This window comes from Nestor notabilis, unplaced genomic scaffold (assembly GCF_000696875.1).
Source record: "Nestor notabilis isolate BGI_N333 unplaced genomic scaffold, ASM69687v1 scaffold11156, whole genome shotgun sequence".
Classification (NCBI taxonomy): domain Eukaryota; kingdom Metazoa; phylum Chordata; class Aves; order Psittaciformes; family Psittacidae; genus Nestor; species Nestor notabilis.
The window spans coordinates 55,766-77,933 of record NW_009932404.1 but is presented as its reverse complement, the minus strand read 5'-3'; the positions used below and the strand labels follow the sequence as shown (position 1 = coordinate 77,933).

Sequence of the window (22,168 nt, the reverse complement as noted above, 5' to 3'; positions counted from 1 at the left end):
ACCAGAGGTCCGTATGGCACAGTATCTAACAGCGACTGAAAGTGCAGCCCCCAGACATCAGTGATGCAGGGATTTCTTTGAGCCAAATGCAGTCTTCTATATCTAGGAGTCCTCAGTTAACCCCTCTTCCCTGAACTTCTATTTCCTCCTTACTATATAGACTTCTGGCATTGCAACACACTGAGCAATGAGTTCCATAGATTAACTACACAAGAACGCCACCTCCCTTATTTTTTGAACCTGTCTCCTATCAATCAGCTTCATTTCATACCCTGTAGTTCTTGTGCTGGATGAGACACTGAACATCTGATCCTCTCTTCATTTTCACTGCTGCAGGGTGGTTTTATAGATCTCTCTTGTGCTCCTCTCCCCTTAATTTGTGAACTTTCTAAACTGAAAAGCTACAGATTATTTAATTGCTCCTTGTTTGGAATCTGTTTCATGCCTGGTGGTACCATTGGGTTTTATGCATATTGTGGGTGTGAAGTGAGGAGAATGTGCCTTGGTTATGTGTGAACAATTTGTTTAGTGGGAGAGAAGATACTGCTTTCAAGAAATGAGAGGGGGTTTAATGCTGGAGTAGATGTGGAATGAACAAGACTGGCAGAATACATATCTATGTGGGGAACAGATGAATGAATGCAGTGGGGAAACGGAAATGAGATATGAAGAAAAACAAATAATGGATGTGAATACATGTTTATAAAGAGGGGCTGGTTTTGGTGCATGTGAAGGACAGTCAAAATGAATGTTCAGAATGGAGTTGTGAAGAGCAGTTGATCTAATAGTAACACTGATGTAAAATGAAGATCTATATGCCAGATGGTTTTATGCAAATAATAAAGCAGTGGCTTATAAAACATCTGTGAGCATGGGTGGTGTCACAGACAGAGGGCAAGCTGCATCAAAGATATTATAATTAAGTCTGCTGTTATGTAACTGCTTGGTTTCCTTCATTTCTGAAAAGGTTAGAAACTCATGCTCCAACCTTTTTTGGCCCCTAATCTCTCTGGAGCAGAGTTTCCCTTGTTGTCCAACTGTGTTAATATGGTCCCAGCTGTGCTTGGCACTTGCAAGTAAACTTCTCTTTGGGAATTATGACTAATGGCTGTTTAGTCTCAAAACAAACATTGCTTATTTACCTTCTTACATATGACAGGTGGGGATCATGGAGGGGAAAAGCTTTTGAAGGGAATATCTGTGTCTCTTATCTATTGCTTTATCCATTTCTTAGAAGTCTTGGATCTTGTCTACATAGAAATACTGCTGAGCTGGGAGTGAAAGCAAGCTTCGGCAGATCTTCTGCTTCCGTTTCTGTAAGCCTCTCTCTCTCTGAAGCATCTTTCTAGTCTCTGCTGCCTTTACTTCCTGCTTTTGCTTAGTACCTCTTTTGCACTCAGATTCACATCTGACAACAGTAAACTTTTCTCTTGAAGAGTCATACAGATATACCATAACATTAGCAAAGTTATTTTTTGTCTCAAGGTCATTTAGTATTCTATAGTCTCTTTTCCATATTTCATCTCCTATTTGCTTGCCCCTGTAAACAGTTTTTCCTTCAACAGGTGAATGTGATCTTTCATCTTCTGGTTTAACTCTTTGTTTCAGCACTGTAATATCAGCAGATTTTCAGGAATTCTGTGACTTTTTTCATAGCTTAAACCGTTACATGGAGTGTTCAGAACCAGCTCTGATGCACTTCAGCTGTTGGGGAAGTCACCCTGAGGGTGGCTGCATGGCTGTGGTGTGCTTCCACTGTAGTGTGTGCCTTCTCTTCCAGTTTGTGTTTCTGCTCTGCTGTACAGTCATACTGGCTTCATTGCTAGTGTGTCTGCCTGAGTGTTCAGCACAGGAAGGGAACAGCAGTTGGAAGGATTTTACTGAGGTTATAAATTTTCAGCTCCTACCCCAAAGTCAGAGCTGACTCAAGGAGTATTCTTCCTCTCCAAAACTATGAGGCAAGTGTAATAAAGTAAAAGGAAAAATAGTGATCCCAGTTCAGTTCTGGTACAATTGCATTCAGAGCCATGAAGTTTCTTCATATAACTGGGACTGAACAAGCCTTCATAAAGAAGAATATAGACCAAAAAATCAGATTAGCACAAGGAAAGGTTCAATGTGATCACAAGGATTTGTTCTAGCTTGAGGAAACTTTTCATTTTAATGTCCATGTGAAGCTTAGAGTCCTGGTGTGTGAGACAAAATAAAGAGCTGAGATTTTTTATAAGGCGATAGTAACAACAGTTTATTATTGAGAAACAATAAATATATCATCTAAATTAATTTATCATCTAAACCACATACCTAAAAGTAATTAATTTGTAATGAAATTATCTATAACAAGAGTTTGTGAAGTTAAAGGTGCCTAATTCTTGAAATGAATTTTACTTTAAGACCTAGTCCAAACTGCAGCCCTCATAGTTATTTGTGCAGGTAGCAAAACAGCTATTGCATGCAAGTCAGGATTGCAAAAGGGAGTTTGTCCTTGTAGAAGTATTGCAAATATGGAAAATTGTTTCAATGCTTGTAATTATTTCAAGATTAGTCACCCCATAAATAAAAAGTGAAACGTTAAGCTCTTGTCCATAGTTTTTCTTGTAAAGAATTACAAGTCATAAGTAAAATGAATTGAGTTGCAGTTGGAATTGTTATCAATTAGTGTTATGACTGCATTTTCCAGTACATGTGAACTAATTACAGCTGGAAGCTTTGCAGGAATCTCATGCTGGCAGCTTGTTGGCTGTGGTATCTTCTACTTGTGGTCACTAGCATTTTAGTTGTGAGGTGCTGAGCACCTTCTATGGATTCCTCAGCAATCCCAGCTGTGCGTCAGAGTAGCTGAAGGAGTTTGCTTTCTTGCATGATGGGATTTGTAATGATAACAATGTTCTGGCTATTTTGTGAGCTGAGGAACCGAAATGGACCTCTGCTGACAACTACCACTACATTTCTTAATCTCTCTGACTTAATCTTTTTATTTCTGTGTCAGTTTGCAGCTGTAGACATCTCTCAGGGAAAAGGCTGGAATGTATTTTTATTAATGGTCCAATTTTCTGAGTGCTTTTTTTAACTCATTATATCTGCATCCATGATAGCTTCTCATGTACAGTACTGCTATTAAGCTTCATGAAAATAAATAAAGCAATGTGAGAAACATTTGCAAACTTTAATGCTTAAACTTAAGGGTTTCATCTTTTTTTCATTATGCATGTTGTTATAGGTATAATAATGATAATATTAAAACCCACATGGTGTTGAAATATACGCTTACCAAAGAAGGGCTATAAGCCAATGGGAATTACAAATGCCTAATAGCACTTGCAGCTATTTTGTTTGTTCCTGTGATTGATGTCTATTTTATAGGCAGTGATAAGGCCAATGTCCATATATCACAGATTACAAGATTCAAATGCTAAATGAAAAGACCAGATTTTCTCTGCTTACATTAAGTTTCTATGTCTGTATAGCTATTAAATCAGAGACTGAACTTAAATCTGTGAAAAATCTTATTCAATTTGTTAATCTGAGTTATCATCCTGGTCTGCCTTTAGAGTCAACAGAGACAAATACATTTATCTTCAGCCATTCATTTATCTCATCCTAAAATAGGCACATGGGATGTCAGATGAGCTGCCCTTTGGAGATTCCTGTTTTCATTCCTGACAGTTAAGGAAGCCTGGAGGCAGTAGCACAAGGACACCTGTCTAATTGTTGGATGTGGACAGATGGACCAAACTCGTTGCTCAAAAGAGAGAGATTTAACTTCTTTCTATTACCCCCTTTCTTTTCACCCTTTCACTGGGTTTTGTCTGGAAGTAGTTGGTCTGCTTAAGGTAACTCGGTTACTTGGTGCTTGCTCTCAGTGTTGCCTTTGTTTATGTCACAGAAAATGAGGTGTTCAAATCATTTTACTTTCACTGGATGGAAAAGCCTTTGTTGAGAAACTGGAATGGCTCCACAGGAATCTGTCCTCATGAGTGAGGAATGTGACAGAAGAAAAACAGTGACAACTTTGCTCTCCCTCCTGATTTTTGGGATTCTCTTTTGATCGTTTGGCATGATATTAAAGAGGGCGCAGCATGGACTGATGACAGGCAATGCAGTACCTCCTTAATCAGTTTGCACAGGACTTATTTAGTAACTTTTTGGTGCAGCCAAACAGATATGGGTATTTCTGCAAAGTGGAAATTCTTTATAATTAGTGTGATTATGCCAACCCTAAGGAGTTCAACTAGAAATCCTGCCACAATGTGTTTGGAATGTGAATTGTCCTTATTAACATATGTACACATTTAGACAATCTGTTGGTAAGCACAAGCATTGTGTTTGACTCACGTGGCATTACAACACAGTATGCTCACTTGCAGCTTATGGGTGCAGTACACAGAGCAGACCAAAGCTGCCACCACAGAGTCAAAGTAGCTCAGTTTTTGATGCAGTTTGATCCCTGTGCTCTCCATCATTAACTTTAAACAGTGGAACATAAAACTAGTAGTTCCAGAGCCACACTGCAGCAAAGAAGAAGTCACCTTATGGTGTTTCCTTAACTCACATGTACTTGCATTTTACACCTGCAAAATACTCCTGGGTCTTTCTTCACTCTTCTGTGCAATTTCTTAAGTTATAACAGATTTTGCAATAGAATTATTTTTTTCTTTTGTGAATAATTTTATAATTTTTGGGGGAAGACTGATCTAAATTCAACTTTTTTCTTTGAAAGATTTTTATTTGCAAACTCATCCACTCTGTGGGTGTTCAAACACTCACATTCAAATTTGGTTTTAGGCTAAGTGGTGCCTGTAAGAGGCATACTTGTACTCTGCCTGTACAAATATACATATGTGCAGTAAATCAGCATCTACCCTATGCCTTTATTTTCTCCTTGCTCCCCATTTGAGCCAGAGCTTGTTCTTCATGATCTTTTTATTTATTATTTTTTATTGCAACACCACCATCCCAATCCTCTTTTTGACTGTTTTCTTGCCATGATTAGAAAGATGTCGCCTGAGGCTTCCAGGTATAAGCTTTGCTTCTTTTGTTGGAGGACCACAATATAAGAAAAAATTCAGGGGGTAGTGGGTTTGCATCTTGAATCAGTACTGATAAAGAACTGAGCACAAGATACTCGTGATGATCATCCATGAGGCTGCACGCTAGGAGACTGATATCTCTCCCATGACCACCTGAACACCACCTTCTGAAACCTGAATCACCACCACCATGCAAAGTCTTAGGCTGATGCTAAAAAGTTTCAGAGAAAAAAAAAGAAATACTAGTCAGCTGCCGCACTTCTGTGTCAGCCACATTCAGAAACAACTGTCATAGTTGCTTTGGGTACATAAGTTGACTTGTGGGGCTGTCCTAGGACTCCCTTGCATAGTCTGTAGCCCCAAGTGACACAGCTATTCCATGAAAGCCTGGTCCCTTCTCTTAATACTCCCCTTAATTAGTTATTTATTCTAACAAATTGTCCTGAGTCTCAAGGAAGCCTGACCAGCACATCAGCTGGATTTTACAAACACAAATTTAAGTGCTGGAGTTGATTCTTCGCTATATCTGGGACAGAGGATTTGGTGGTTCCACCTATTCCCCAGCTGCAATCTTTGTAGCCTGAGACTCAGAAATGTCAGCAGAGGTTCTAATTACATTGCAAGAACCTGCCTCCTTGTTCCAACTCAATAGCACAATGCCCTAATAAAGCTCAGTTTGGTTGTGATGACATGCAGACCGCTTGTCGTCATTGAGGCCCATTTACCTCTTAGAGGTGTAGAATTGTTCTATGCATACACTGGGGATGTATCAGTGTATTTCTTCACTAGGGCTAATGCCACCAAGAAGCTCCTATTGTATGTCAAACGAGCTTGTTGATTCAACTCCACTTCTGTAGTCATTCCTTCATCTTTCTCAGAGCAGCATCACTAAAAACACACCCAGAATATCTAAGAGCTTTACTGTTTTTTCCTTTCCTTCTTCTTCCCTTCTTTGGCATCCATCTCTATAGTTGCCTAAATTTAAATTGCAACATAGTTTTGGGTTAAGATCACAATGGCTATTCAGGTCGCTTTTCTACTCTACCCCATTGACTTAGTCGACGACCCCTCTCTTTTCAGGATTTTTTTTCACAGAACCCTGTTCAGGTTTGAGGAGCTTCAGTTACATTTGTTTATAGTGTGAATGTGTGCATGAGCAATGACTCAAAGGAAGAAGAAAGTTTCTCACTAGCAACTTCACTTTCTTTGACGTGTGCTGGTTTTGTGGGTATTTATAACCCCCCTCGTCTTTCCTTTTGCCTCACTTCCATGTTTAAATTTTGTTTTCTGAGGTTGGGAGAAACTGTGGGTGTAGCATTATAGTGTAAAGACAAGGGTGAATGAGGCATAAATGCATCCCTGCAGGACATGGTGAGACTAAGAAGAGTCAGGTTCGAAAGTTTAGATGTGTGCACTGTAGAAAAAGCCAGCACATGTACAATCTGTCTTTCAGGACTTCCAGTTACCAGTCAGGAGCCTTCCTCTAAATCTGGACACTTTTCAATTGTCCCTGATGATAATTCATCATACATTTTAGTCTAGCATGAGATAGGCTTCTATACTTTTTTACCATTTACTCTATTATAGTAATATTTATTGTACTACTAATATATTTACCTTTTCTTTGATTTTCCTGTAGTTTGCAAGAAGAGAAAAGTCTTCTGGAAAATGAATATGCAAGAATTCCAAAACACAGGGTAAGTACAAAACATGAGAAAAGCCATGATTAATGTTCTGTCAGCTAATATGTAAAAACATGAATGAAAATATTTTCGCAGTGAGTAGCTCTAGAGTTTATTTAAAATCTGGAATACATAGAAAACACAAGAGATGGGCGTTACAGGAAAGCCTATATCATATCATTCAGGTTTGATAACTCTAGGGCAAGCGACGAGTAACTGATTCAGAAAAGATCTGATTTTCTTAAGTTTACTCAAGAAAATTTTTTACTATATTCATCAAATGGATACTGCATGTAAAGGTAGGTACAGGATTTTGGTTCTAGGATCTGAGTATGGAAAATACATTTGCTGCCATAAATTCTGATGAATAAACGTGGCTTTGTTGGAGATAAAATTCTCTGGTTATTGATAGAAGAAACATACATCTTGTTAAAAAATCATATTTCATAACTTGTTGTAAAAACTGTTATCACCATTCAGTGGTAATGAATCTGTTACATCACGAGCCTGTAAAATTTAACAGGGAAAATAAAGTTAATCTTGTCTTTTCTTTCATTTTTAAAGGGAACAGATAAGAAAATCAAACAGTTGAAAGAAAATTGTGACGAGCTCTGCAAAGAAGTAAACCAAAGGAAAGCAGAAATAAGTGCAATAAAGGAAGATGTTTCATCTAAGAAAAAGCTGATGTTAACAGATCAGAAAGAAACAGAAAAGCTTCTGGAGAAGCAGGCTAATTTAAAAGTAACACAAAATTAATTGTGTGTGTGTGTATGTATGTGTTTACAGGTGCACGCTTTGTCCAAGGAAACAGCGAACCTTCTGGATGTTGTTTTGTCATTCCAAATTCAGTAGATGGCATTACATCATATATTACATCATTTGTCAATAGGCATGAAGCATGCTGCTGTCCCATATCCATTATTACGCCTTTAGGAAATAATAGCCACGGTTTTGATTAAAAAATGATATGTTTGCTATGTTATGTTACTGTTGGCTGCTCTAACATACGCCCAGATCCAAGTTAATACAGATTTATGCTAAGAATTAAAAAACATACCCAAGTCTTTGCCACTTTACGTCGTATAGATAACATAATCAGATGTACAAATAATATTCAAACATAATTTTTATACTGCAGACATAATGAAATCATAAATATCAATGTTTAATTTCAAAAGAAGCAGCTATATTTCCCTGGAACAAGCTCAAGTAATTCAAAATATGTTTTCTGCTTATTTTCACAGAAGTTGTAGGTGAATATTACTTCTATGAAATTTCATCAGATTTTAAGGCTATTAAAATAACCTTTCTGTTTTGTCACCAGGATGAGCTAGTAAGGATCCTTGGTGTTCCAGTAAAACTTGGAAAAGAAGCTGAGAAGATAAATTGGAAAAAAAAGTATGCTTCCATAAATAATTATATATACATAAATATGTATGTATGGCTTCCTTTCATCCATTTGTTACAGAGATGACTAAGTATAGTTGTTGATTAAAATTAGGATCAACATTTTAAAAAGCATCTATAATCCACTTAAAATCCATGTGCGGCACTGAAAAATATAGTATATGAAGTGAAACGTTCCCATTTAAATATACATGTGGAAATGTTAACCCCTACTGTTTTGTTAAAATATATCCACAGCGATGAAGAGAAGAAGAAAAAAGCCCTTAATGACCAAATAGAAGAGTTGAATGGTACCCTGAAAGCCATTGAAAAGAGGACTGAAGAGATTTTGCAAGAAAGAGAAGATGTAAAGAAGGAATTGGATAGGAAACAAATTTTGCTAGAAAGCAAAGAACGAGAATGCAGTACTTTGGCAAAATTACTAGAAATCGACAGAGAGAAAGAATTGGTGGTCGTAGCAGAGAGGTTAGACTTAGCCATGTAGCGCGTGTGAACAATCCTGTGTTCTCAAAGATCTCTCTTTTTTCTGCTGTATCGCTTATGTTTTCAAGTTTTGTGCTGCAGCCACTGTGGAGTTGAAATTATCAGGCTTGGTTTTGACTTCAGAAATGTTTATATCATAGAATCATAGAATAGTTAGGGTTGGAAAGGACCTTAAGATCATCTAGTTCCAACCCCCTGCCATGAGCAGGGACACCTCACACTAAACGTTGCCTCCCAAGGCTCTGTCTAACCTGGCCTTGAAAAACTACTAGAATCTAGGATCTGGCATGAGGAACATCAGAAAACATAACCATTCGATAAAATGCTGGGAGGGTGGAACTGGATTTTGCTCTGAAAGGGAAATCTTTAAGAGGGTTTTTCTTTCCAGTGAAAATATATTTTTTTTTCTGTGTAACCCACAGAAAGTAAATTGAACAAGAAAAAGAATATGTCAGTATTTCCATTTTTCAAGTGAGGATCATAGATTTCTGCACCCACTCCGGAGTTTCAGTGGGGACCAGTTACTCATGTCTTTAATATTGCCTTGATTTATGAGCTTATATAACTTGGTAGAGTAAAATAAACTATTGGGTTGATTGAAAGCTTCAAACAATTTCTTCTTTGCAGAGGAAGCTGCATAGTTATAATTATGGCCATATGCTCAGCAACAATGCTTTTGACTTTAAAGTTTTGTTTTAAAGGATAGTGGCACTTTAAATTAAAACGTTTGACTGAAGCATACACGTAAATATTTCCTCATACTAAAAAAATGTGTTTTCTTCTTCTTATATTTCTTCTTCTCTGGAATTTCTGGCATATTTAGAACAGACTGTGAGGCCTCATTGACATCATTAGGAATATTATCATTGGTTAAAGTTATAAAAATGCTACCTTTTTAGGCAATTTGTGCCAGTAGTTTATGAGTTTATCTTGCTGTTCAGCCATAATCATGCAGTTCTCAAAACCCCTTAAAATGATAATGTCTGTTTTCATTCATGTCTTGGTCAAGTTACCTGTTTCTAAAATTCTGTGTCTATCTGTACAGAGAAGCTCTGGAAGAGAATTTGAATAAATGTGCCTTAGAGAAAAAAGAGCAATCTGATATTCTCATTCACAAGCAGACACAGAAGGATAGAGAACTGAAAATCTTAAAAAAGACGGAGTTACAATTGAATACGATTTTTCATGCCTTGGAACAACATAAGGCACAGCATAAAAGACTCAAATTAGAGGTCTGTATGAACACATTGATTATAAGGATTTTAAATTTTACTTTAAAAAATCTATTGATGAAATCTTTTGACAGGTCCCAAAAGGGAGAAGAGGAGAAGACTGAAGTCTTATGCACATAAAAATGTCAAGAGTGTTGCTACAACTAAGAAACCAGGTTCTCTGGCTGTAATAAAAATACTGCATCAAGATACATTTGGATTATTCTTAAGAAGTGGAATTTGGGTGGGAGCATCCTATGAAGGAGAACTGGGAGATTATATGGGCACTGTGGTGTCAAGTCTTCTTTTAAAGCACTGTGGAACTGTGCTCATTAATGATCAAAGTAATACAGTGACTTGCCTGTTGGCATCAAAGAAATTTGTATCAGAAAAATAGAGCCAAGTGCTCCCTGGCTTCCAGATAATATAGAATGGTTTGGGTTGGAACGGATCTTAAGATCATCTAGTTCCAACCCCCCTGCCATGGGCAGGGACACCACACACTAAACCATGTCGCCCAAGGCTCTGTCCAGCCTGGCCTTGAACACCGCCAAGATTGGAGCATTCACAACTTCCTTGGGCAACCCATTCCAGTGCCTCACAACCCTCACTGTGAAGAACTTCTTCCTTACATCTAACCTAAACTTCCCCTGTTTAAGTTTAAAGCCATTACCCCTTGTCCTACCACTAGAGTCCCTAATGAAGAGTCCCTCCCCAGCATCCTTGTAGGCCCCCTTCAGATATTGGAAGGCTGCTATGAGGTCTCCACACAGCCTTCTCTTCTCCAGGCTGAACAGCCCCAACCTTCTCAGCCTGTCTTTATACAGGAGGTGCTCCAGTCCCTGATCATCCTTGTGGCCTCCTCTGGACTTGCTCCAAATGTTTTAAATGTTTTTATCTTTTTAAAATTTGAAGGCTGTTTGTACATTATTGTAAGTAATTTATAATGATTTAAAGTTAGTCCAGAAAACAGGAAACTAACACTATATAAAGTTTGGTATTAAAGAATATGAAATAATTCCCTCTGTTCTCTTTGTTTCCATTCGAATTTCACCTCCACTTCCTCCTTGCACTACTATTTCACCCATTCCTCTTCCCATACTGATTTACTCTTTTCAGGTTTATTTTTGCCTTCTACGATGCTGATTTTAAAGGGCAGTCTCATTCTGCTTGTCTATTCAAAACATTTCCTTCCTTTTGTCCTTACAATTCTTTCTTAAAAATTCACTTTGTAACTTTTTTGTATTCTCTTCCTCTCTTTACTGGTTCTTCCATTCTCTTTCTTAAGCTTTTCACCTAAACTAGCCCCTTGTTTAGTCTAAATTGTAAGCCAGTCTTACAAAATTAATCTTGCTTATTCAAGTGAATGATTTTTCACTGGAGTTGGTGTTTCCTACCTTGACACAGCATCCCTGAAATTTTACTTGGTCCTTCTCAGCAACTCAGGGCAGAAAAAAAGTCTTATTTACATCAATGTGCAGTTTTTAAAAATAGCTATATGACATCAAAACTCATCCCTACTTAGCTTTGCTGTTTAAAAACTCTAAACATTACTCAGTAATATTTAGTATTAATAAATGTTAATATCTTTTTCATCTCCCCTGAATTCACTTATGTAAGTTACCTAGTAATATAAGCCCACCTGGGAGGAGGGAGGAAAGCTCTGTAACTGTACAATAGAGTTTTAGACAGAATTTCCTGAAATACTGATTAAAGGGCTTATTCCAGACTTCGATCTTAAAGCTCATACTGAGTTTCTGTTCAGCATCAGCTAAGAAAATCTGGGCAATGGTATTTATTCCTGTGTTCCTATTGAAGAAATATTCCTGAATGGAGAACCAGAATTGTTCAAAGACATGTAACACTAAAATTAAATGCCATAATTGACTGACAGCTGTGGTTAGAATTCACAGTCCTGGGTGAGATCCAAACCCAACTCAATCCCCTCACACTGTGAAAGGGTGAGGCCTGAAATAGGACACTTAAAGGTGAAGTTGCATTGCAAAGGATTCCCCCAGTGCTAACACTAGGTTATACTACAGGCTTGTATGCACCTTGCAGGTAGCATCATCATGAGGAGTGGGACAAAGGGAATGCCAGTAGAGGCAGAAGTGAAATTCTAAGCAGTATTTTACTCCAGAATTTGTAGGATGCTACCCTAACACAAACAGACCATGGCAATATAGTTATTTTAGCCCACACCCTGTGTTTCCTCTGATTCCTTTCCTGGCTCTTTTAGAATACGAGATGTGAAATCACCGATCCTCTGCAGCGTGGTCAGTTCAAATGAAGTACTGAGTACGAAAGACTAGAGTGGCAAGCTTGATTCTGCTTGGCTTTTGCTATATTGAGAATGTTTGAATTTGGAAGACTTTTAAGTAGTTGAAGTTTCTTTAACTACTCAAGAAGCCAGATTTACCTTTATTCATTAGGATTCCAATATTCACAAAATGAACTGCTAGTATAAAAATGTGAGCGCAGAAGCAGCAGTACATCAGTGTGCTTCTCCAAATTTCTCTTACATGCAATCACATGCTAAGTGCAGAATGACTAGTTTGTAGAATAAGGAAATTACAGGAACACTTCCTTCAAATGTGTTTTTCTTCTTAGTAAGCTGTGAAAGGTCAGCTATTGCTAAACACCAGCATTCTGTGTGAAAGAGAACTGGCTGCTATGGGTGTCGCCAGCCCAGGGCAGAACTGTCCGTCTCCATGCATGCCTTCTCTTCAGTCAGGCCAACACAGAAACAGCCAAAAGTGCCTAAGTTTAGTCATGTCTTATGTGAACAAAAGTCCTTAATGGATTAAAGATGTTTATATGAGCTTTCTACTTTTAGACTTAAGAACTTGATGGTATCTTTAGAATCCCGTCCTGAAAATGTGGAAATGCCTACTACAGCCTTTTTACACAGCAGAAATTAGAACTAATATACATTCCGCAGAAAAGCTGTGTTTTCTGTCTCTACAAGAGTGAAAGTAACTTGCTTAGAATAGGTTTTATTGACATTTTAGCAGACCTAAGTCGAATTAAATCTCAGAGTTGGCAGCTGAAACTAAAATAACTCCGCAGACTGACCTTTACTGTGTCTCTTGTTTCACTTTCCCTAATGCAAGTAAGGGTAATTTTATAATACAACCACAGAAGGGAAAACTACAAGTGCAAAATATCGCATTATCTATATTGAGGTATAGTTTTTTATATGTCAGTATATACAAAAACATCTGGTTGAGATCTGAGAGATACCACAGTGTAGCATGTATTATCTTTGAATAGCTTCCAGATATGTTGTTGAGTGTCATTTATTCCCACCTATGTGTATTACAGACTTGCAATTACAGACAGGCAACATATGCCTGCATAGTCAATCTGCTGAATTGCTTATAACCGTAAAGAATTTTAAAGTCTGAACTTAATGACTGTGAGGCCAATACAACTTTTGCCTTAAAAGTTGTATCATGCAACTATTTGTAGTGGGATTGTTTGGATATATTTTAGTCAGAAGGTAGTTTCTAATGTGTCTTCCCTCACCACTTCATTCTAAAATCTGATTGAATAAAGAATTTTTTCCATAAAGTACAAGAAAAAAATAGTACATAACTGTTTGTGTTGTTAGTTTTGACTTCCTAGAGCCTAACAAGGAAACAGGAAAATCCTACTTAATGAAAAGCGAAAAAATCAAATCTCAGAGATGTGAAACACTGATTGTTTTCAAATCAGTGGTAGATCTATTTTTATTTTCTTTTCAGTAAGGTCAGAATTTCACTCTGAAAATCCTCTGTGAATTTAGAAGGTGACATCTTCACATAGTCTCTCTTTGTGATTGTTGCCTTTTTAATGAGTTTAGTTGCTCAAAAACATAATCCTTAGAAATTCAGTAGTTAAACTGGGCTTTGTGAAATTTAGTGTTTATAGTTAAATTCATAAAAGAAAAATCTGAGAAACTTGGATAAGCTGCTGAAGAACTCTACTCGACGAAGAACTCTTGGAGTAGTTGTTGTAACAAGACAGAAAATTCATTTCTTAATTTGTGTAACCACTTCAAATAAATTATCTGCAGTTTATATATTTCACATCTATTGTTTGCATCACTCAGTGTGCTTGGTTTATTTCTGCAGGCAGAAGCTATTCCTAAAAGTAGTGGATTACTATTAGAAAGACGACAAGAACTGCAGAAAGAAGTTGAAGTGATCAAGAGAAGTTTAACCGAACAGGTGCTGAGTTTTGTTTTCTCATGCTTTTTCACTGTAACAGTTGGGTTTCAATCATGAGAGCAAAGGGACTGCTTGAAAAAAAAAGTGATGGGATTTTTTAGGTGCAGCTTTCTAGTGAGAAAACGTGCTGTCTTTGAATTTGTTAGCATTATCAGGTGGGATTCAGCTTGTGTTTGAATACTTATATGTTCAGTATCTCCATGTCACTGTTTGTGTATGTGGTATGTACCTAATGTGCCACAATAATCAGTAAGAATCTAGTCCTACCCATTCACCTTCTCCTAAAGAAGTTAACCTACACTGGGTAGAACAGATAGCTTTTTAGAGTTCACTGAATTTCCAACAACTCTAGGCATCTAAATACTTCGCTCCATTTTAGATGTCTAAATTTGGTCTCTTAATGTGAAAGCACCTTCAGTGTCTTCCATTATGTTGTATGGACATGTCAAGACCTGGCAGTAAAATTATTTAAAGATTATATGGCCATAAGAAACATTTCCGCCCAATGAACCATAGCTGAAAGACATGCTAGACTGAGGAACAGAAATGCTTCTAGGTGGCAAAATATTTTGACATGTGTCCTGGGTTCAGCTGTAGCAGTCATTTTTCCCATGACAACACGTTATTAGAAGGATCGATCACACATGATGTTCCAGCTGGAATTTTAAAGCAGTTTGGTTTGGTTTGTTTTTTTTTTAAATCCATGTAGTCTGTATAGATGTTCACTTTATAGATAAACCCAAAGTATTTCAATTTTGGGTTTGCCAACACTGATGCATAATGAATTGCACTTGATTTTCTTTAGGAAACAATATCAGGTATGGATGCCCGCGTGTTACAAGAATGCATTGCTGAAGAAGGCTTGCTTTACAAAGAGCTGGAAAAAAGCAGAAAAGAGTTATCCAGACTTGCACATCTGATTTGGCTCAAAGTTGAAGAGAAGGAACAGAAATCTAGGGATGTTCAGAAAGTCCAGGTAAAAATTTATCTCATATAATAGGAAGACTCTTCTAAAGTAAAAGCTGGTATAAGTAAAAATAAAATTACTGGTGAGGGGAGCCTTATGGACTCTTCATTTCCCACTTCGAAGTTCCATCACAACACAGGAAGCTCACAATACAGTGGTGTTTTGTTGGCAATTTATGGTGCAGTGCAATAGTCTATTAAAAAATCATGCCACAATTGAAACAATGGATTTGAAAGTATATTTTCATTCAAGCCTATGGAGTAAAATTAACAATTTTGAAAAAAAGTGGCAGAAAAGCAGAGAGCCTCAACTGATATTCTCGGAAGTACACTTATGTGTTTTATTTTACAACTATACAGCCATTAGAAGACAAACAGGGTTGCTACTTGGTCCAAGGAGAGGCAGTAACTTTTATTTTCCTATTACATTTCAAGGCATAAATCATTATATTAATTTGAAGAAAGAGGAAAATAAACCTTTTCTTCCTGAGCAGTCATTGTGTTTGCTGGTTTGCTGCCTGCATTTTGCTGGCTTTATAATATCATGTATGTGCTGCAAATTTGCACAGTATACATTAAATACCAAGTAGCTATATGGGAAGAAACTATTTGTGCTTCCACAATGTATGTCTGTATTGAAACAAGTTAAATAAGTAACCCTTCTAGCACCTTAGGCATCTTTGACTGTCTATAAAAACAGAATAAGCAAACATGTCGTGCTTTGTACCTTCAATAAAAGTCCATAAAAGCATAACAAATATAAACAAACAACACAAATTAATGAACACACAAACATGCCCGGAGTTGCAACCCAACATCCACCAGCTTTTTCCAATGCCAACCTCCTCCTCCTGATACAAGTGGGAGGAGAGAAAAGACCTGTCTACAGATGGTTAATGACACAGCCTATTAAGGACTGAATACAACTGAAATGAAAAGGTCCAGAACCTTAACAGAATGAAAATGTGCCATTCTACTCTATCATCAGTGATTGTTTAAAAGCCAGAAAAGAGTACAAAAACATTTGTTTGAAAAGTGGTGCATATGCCAGATAATTACACAGTGATGGAACCGAGAGGAAACAGTAGAACTCCAGATATAAGGGACCAATCTTTCTAAGATGCAGCACCAAATTATCAACATTAACAGTCATTGTAAGCTTAATATACATAGGAAAAGTGTGGTCTTTAATGTTGTTGCAATAAAAGCATTAAATTATGATTGGAATAAGTTCTTAGAATATTCTCACTTCCACGTATTTTCCCTGACTAAGAGGAGTAGCTGTTCTGAGTCATTTCTTTGAAGACATTTCTTTGATATACCTAAGGTGCTCACTGAATTCTATATAAATTTCAGATACAACTCCAAAATGTTATTAAAGAAAAAAAAAGAAAGGATCTTGAAATAAGAGAGTTTGAAAAGAGGAGAAGAAAAATCCAAAAAGAGTAAGAAAATAATAACAACACATTAGCTAAAAAATGCGGTTAAATGCAATTTTTATCCAAGTAATGTATGCATAAAATTGTAATAATTATTTCTTTCACACTTGTCATTTCTTCAGACTCCAAGGACTTGCTAAAATATATGAGGTTGTCCACAATGAAAGGAATAAATGTATAGATCTGGTGCATATTGCTCATCAGAAAGCAAATGAAATTAGAAAACGGGTAACACTGATAGAAAATGAAGTAGAAAATTTAAGGAATATTCTTATAACCGAGGAAAGGTGAGTTTAACTAAGCTGTAGGTCACATTCGTAGAAATGTAAGATTAGAAAGAATCTTGAGAGAGAATCTAGTCCAACTTCAGCTATACCTACAGCATCCTTGAAAGTCATGATCCTGATTTCTAAAACCTGATTCAAAGACATTTAGCAACACCCTTACATAATCTGTTCCAATTTCTGGTCACCGTAACACTTCACAATTAGCCTGGGCATCACTGCATGGTACAAAGCATTTGGTTACTCCCTCACTTTCCCATCCTTCTGAGGGATATATGGTCATTGCATTTTCTTTGATCACAGTTCTTGAGAGCCTCTGGCATCTGCGTTAGCATGCTCTTTCATTCAATATGAATAATACTGTTGTAGCCATACTTCCTATCCTTAGAAAAAAAAAGAGGTCAATGCATGTACAATTCCACAGTGGACTGGTGCATGGTACTATTAAATGAGTCACTATCTAGTAATGCAACTGTGTAATTACTAAATTAAAACAAACTGGGTCTCTTGGTTCAAACTCAAATTGAAGTTTGTTGGAAAACACTTATTTCAGATAAAACAAAACATGGTTTCATTTTCCAGGCAATCCTCATCAGACTGAAATGTTCACAACAAAGAGGATGAGGCAGACAGCTGGTGCTTGTGACTCTGTTTTTTCCTAGACCATTATTTAGTGGGGATAATCTTTCTACCATCTTTTTGTCATCCTAGTGATGGTATTCTGCAATATAGGCAGAATGACAATGTCTCTGAAATTGGTAGTTGGGAAAGCAGGAAGGTCATGAATAGTTAACCGTGCATAGAAAACAGCACAAACAAAACTGAGTAGTTCAAAAATAACTTGATTTTCCCAAAACTTTGTCTTTTGGTGTCAAAAAATTGCACAACTGGACCAAAAAATGCATTCAGGTTACAGTCACTCAAAGCGTATTTGTGAATCTCCAAGTAGGTTGATTACAAAGTCATGCTGGGGGTAGCTAAAAAAGAAGTGGAACTTCAGTGGTTTAAGTGATTTTGTCAAGATGCACAAGCTGACATTTTGTGGTACAATTTTTGAGTCCTTTCCAGTCAATTGCTGATGAAAGGATAAAAAAAGACTAAGAAGGCAAATCTATATTGTCTAGATATCAGACATATCCAGTTACTATAGATGACCCTACTCTGGTACAGATCCAACGGGCATTTTGATCTCTGCAAATCTAAATTTAAAACTAGCAAGAGGTACTGAATTTTCAGTAATTCTCTTGCCTATGGAAAATATTTTTGATCCCAGTAATGGACTTTAGTAGAATCATAGAATCATGGAATGGTTTGGGTTGGAAGGGACCTCAAGATCATCTAGTTCCAACCCCCCTGCCATGGGCAGGGACACCTCGCACTAAACCATGTCATCCAAGTCTCTGTCCAGCCTGGCCTTGAACACTGCCAGGGATGGAGCATTCACCACTTCTTTGGCCAACTCATTCCAGTGCCTCACCACCCTCACCGTAAAGAACTTCTTCCTTATATCTAAACTAAACTTCCCCTGTTTAAGTTTAAAGCCATTACCCCTTGTCCTACCACTAGAGTCCCTAATGAAGAGTCCCTCCCTAGCATCCTTATAGGTCCCTTCAGATACTGGAAGGCCGCGATGAGGTCTCCAGTATCATAGTATCACTGTCTTAACTGCAACCTGCACAATTTGGAGGACAGACAGAGTATCAGCCCAACTAAGATGAAGGTTTTTGAGAAACTATTACTAACACATTGTATTTCTGCAATACTGTCATGCTTTCAGCCTGGAACTTGCTGCACAAAAGTTAAGTTCAATTTAAATACCGTGTGGAACTCAGAAGTGTTAGATGTCTGGGGAAACAAACCAGAAAGCAGATCACTGCTCATTATATAGTAATTCAGCAATTTAAGGATGAAGTCCATGAGGGGAGGTGGGATATACCACCTACAGTTCTGTATCTTAACAGAAGACTATGCTTCTCCTCTCACTACCTCTTTTGTATGTTGACCAAATATCTTCCCAGTGTAGATAAATAGTATCTTGATCAAGAAGTGATAATTACCACAGATTAAATGCAGTAACTCTAACTTCCATGTTGTAAGAAAATGAACGATCCGTACAGCAACAAGAATCTGTCTTTTAAGTGAAGGACTATCATCCAGTGGCCAGCAAGGTTGCTGGAAATAACGAATTCTGTTCTTCAGTTTTGTGGCTCTTTAGTGTAACCTTGTCACTAACCTTTAGTTATGATTTTTTTCCTCATCTGTCAGAGAAATCAAAAATTTTCTTGTGTGAATGCTGTGATTTGTTGTTTTATTGGAGAGCTTTGAATTGCAACCACAAAATATTTAAATATTGATCTCTCTTTAAATAGAAAGGCAGGATTTCTACACAGTAAGACTTTGCATCACAGTTTATGCTTCTGCTTTTAAACTTTATTTCTTATGGCCCTTTGGGCTACCCAACAGAGAAGAAAAGAGCTGTAGTGCAGTGCACCACTTGTAGCATCTTACTTCGGCCATAATCCAGTTCTCTTCAAGCTGGAAAGAGCTTGCAGAGAGAAGCTATTCCCAGGCAGCCATTCTATTTCTTGTAATGCACCTGTGAAGCAGAGTGACATAGCAGATCCTTAGTGTATTTGAGGAATTAGTTTAAGCTCTGCTTTTAATTGCTGAAATTGCTTTCAAATTGAAAGGACTAAAAACTTTCCTACTTTTCTGTTATGTTAAAGAAAATTGCAGAAACAACAGCTGAAGAATACAAACAATATAGCAATTATAGACAGTCTCAAAAGTGATTGTCTCAGAATTGTACAAGCCATGCAAGAGATGAAAGAAAAGGAAGAGCAGCAGTATTTGGTTCTTGAGAAACTTACCAACATGGTCACTCAAATTGAAGAGGAGATTGCGCAGCTACACAAAAGATATGAAAGAGCTCTTCAGCAACGAAATGAGAGGTATTCATGGCAGTTTGATATAATGTGCTGTTTAATTTTAGCATTCATGAAGCAACAATATTTTTCAGCTTATGAGCACTAACACTTACGAGTTAGGGATACTGAAAGACTACCTCAATACATTTCCCTGAGCAGCCTGCCTCGCTGCAGTGTCAGTGCTGCTCTGCATCACACAGATGTTGGTTCTCCATTGGTGATGATGTTCGCTCTTCAGAACCACTATCAAAAAAATGTGGTGGTTTGACTGTTGAATGCCTTGAGAACCTGTAGCCTCCTGCTCTGTTTGTGCTTTGTACGCAGATAAGGTGTAAAAATGCAGAAGATGTAAAACTCCCTGATCACGTTAATCCATTTTTAAATGAATGCTGTGGAAGGCCAGAAGAGTTTTTAGAACTATGTGAGAGACTAGAGTAACCTCTGCAATGGTTTGTTCTCTGATCTTCACAGTGTAATGATTTTGTTACCTATTTAAAAGGTCAACATGATATTAAACCAGTATTTGTAAAAGGTTTGTATGTATCCCAGATTATTACTATCTTCCCAGGTCACCACATCTGTTCTTGGATGGAACACACTGAATATGAGTCATGTTTTTTTAACCTTTACCTTTTCATTTGGGGCTTATTGCAGTGGACTTCTGCTCAGAGACCGAGAAGAAGAACTATGCATTCTGTATGAAAAAATACACATGCAAGAGATGCTGTGTAGAAATGGAGATATTGAGATTCAAGTTATGGATGAAAAGATCAAATTTCTGAAGCTGAAGGTAGATGAGAAGAAAAGAGAGGTTGAATCGTTGCTCAAAATGCTCCCAGTGAAGAAATCCCTGGATGCACAGCTGGTGATGCTTCAGATACAGGTTGGTTGGAAAGCAAGCCCTTTTTTGGCTTGTATTGTTCTGGATTTTAAAACTTGGGCTAATTTCATAGACAAAGTGTCTGGATGTATGAGGTTAATTAAAACAGGCAGTTCAGTAATCCACCTGTCTAGCAAAACTTGTCTGTGACCAGCTGATGCACTTCGTTATGCACATGCCAAATGTTTCCTGGGTATGGAATCTCAGCTAACCCTCCCATAGCATGAAATGTCAGTGTGACTAAGCTGGAGAATGGGAGTCATGGGGAAAAAATGGAAATGTAGATAAAGTTTGCTAAAACTGTGTTGATGGGGGTAGGTGGAAGGGGTGGGAGATATACTTAGTCTTTCAGATTTCCAAAATAATAACTCAATTCACACTTGACCCAGGGCCTACTCTGGAAACTCTGCTGCCTACAATGATATAATCCACATATATTTTCTTCTCCACAAAAACAGTGTAAGTTTTAGTTCTAGTTGCAAAATGACATTAAACAACTAACAAACTGCAGTGTTTGGGACATTCTTTCCTTGCTTTCTGAAATGGCCCATTTACTTCTGACCTTATCTCCAGATGGTAATTTTTTCCATACATACTCTCTTAGTGCCTGCACAAAATCATAAATTAGGGTGTACATCGCCTTTCGTAATGGCATCGACGGGAGCTGTGACTCACTGTCAAATAGTGCTTGCACTATTCTGCTACTTCTGGGAAGCTGTATGCTCTGCTAAGAGATTAAAATGCTGTACAATACCTGCAAATCATACCCCAAAGGACTTTACAGTGCCATTACAGATTTACATGATGAACAGCGGCAGCATGAAAAATAGACAATAGACAAAAGAAAAGAGCCATGTTTTCAGGTGAGATTTAGAATGAGACTGCGAGTCACTGAGCACTGAGTCACACAGTGCAGATGATTTCTGTGAACTAAGTCAATCATGAAGCTTTGCTTTTTCTATTCTGTATTTCTAGATCTTTCCCCTTTGTGATGAGGGTTCATGTGAAGCCTAAAATCACTGTTAAAGGGAGGCTGTTATTACAGGTGCTTTTAATCTTTCTGTGACATTGACATAAAATTAAAAAGTAGGGAAATACAGAGTGGTGTGATATTACGGATGAAATAGTCTTAATAAATGTTCCCAAGTCAGAGATTTTCCAGTGAACAATGGCAAATAACCAGTTATCAACTTTTAAAACACAGATGCTAGATGCTGTGGTTACTGAATATTATGTGGTTCAAACTGGCCATTAACCCAGCCATCTCCTTATGCTCAATAATGCTCATTCTAGCACTAATACTCTTCCTCCCACTGCCAATAGCCATTACATCTAGGGAGAAACTGTTTCAAATCATTTGGCTTTATCGCCATGATTTAAATAAAAGCCATAAGCCCAAACCTGAATTCTGGTGTTGGTTGCCAAATTCAGATTGCTAATTCCTGTACTGATTGCAGATTTGACCCCATGTTGAAATCCAACTTGGCATCTGTTCAGTTATGATGTGCAAAGGATCTTACAATGGTGATCATTTGCACAAGACTTAGACCTGATGTGGTGAATACAGATGTAAATCACTCCTCTACGAAACCAACCTCTGAAGCCAAGCTGAAATCTGAAGAGGTGGTAGCAGGAGCTCCTTTTGGAC

At 37.5% G+C, this 22,168-nt stretch overlaps 1 protein-coding gene across 1 annotated transcript in view; it reads left to right on the top strand.

The window, feature by feature from the left end:
• Positions 1–22,168, top strand: part of CCDC146 (coiled-coil domain containing 146) — a gene marked incomplete at its 5' end in the record, with an annotated part of 36,850 nt that overhangs the window by 5,697 nt on the left and 8,985 nt on the right. Inside the window, 11 exons of the mRNA XM_010016376.1 lie at positions 6,670–6,731; positions 7,284–7,453; positions 8,037–8,110; positions 8,357–8,584; positions 9,648–9,834; positions 13,929–14,024; positions 14,830–15,000; positions 16,347–16,435; positions 16,552–16,716; positions 19,440–19,664; positions 20,295–20,523. Of these exons, the coding sequence (XP_010014678.1) occupies positions 6,670–6,731; positions 7,284–7,453; positions 8,037–8,110; positions 8,357–8,584; positions 9,648–9,834; positions 13,929–14,024; positions 14,830–15,000; positions 16,347–16,435; positions 16,552–16,716; positions 19,440–19,664; positions 20,295–20,523 (1,696 nt within the window). The remainder of the gene's footprint in view (positions 1–6,669; positions 6,732–7,283; positions 7,454–8,036; positions 8,111–8,356; positions 8,585–9,647; positions 9,835–13,928; positions 14,025–14,829; positions 15,001–16,346; positions 16,436–16,551; positions 16,717–19,439; positions 19,665–20,294; positions 20,524–22,168) is intronic.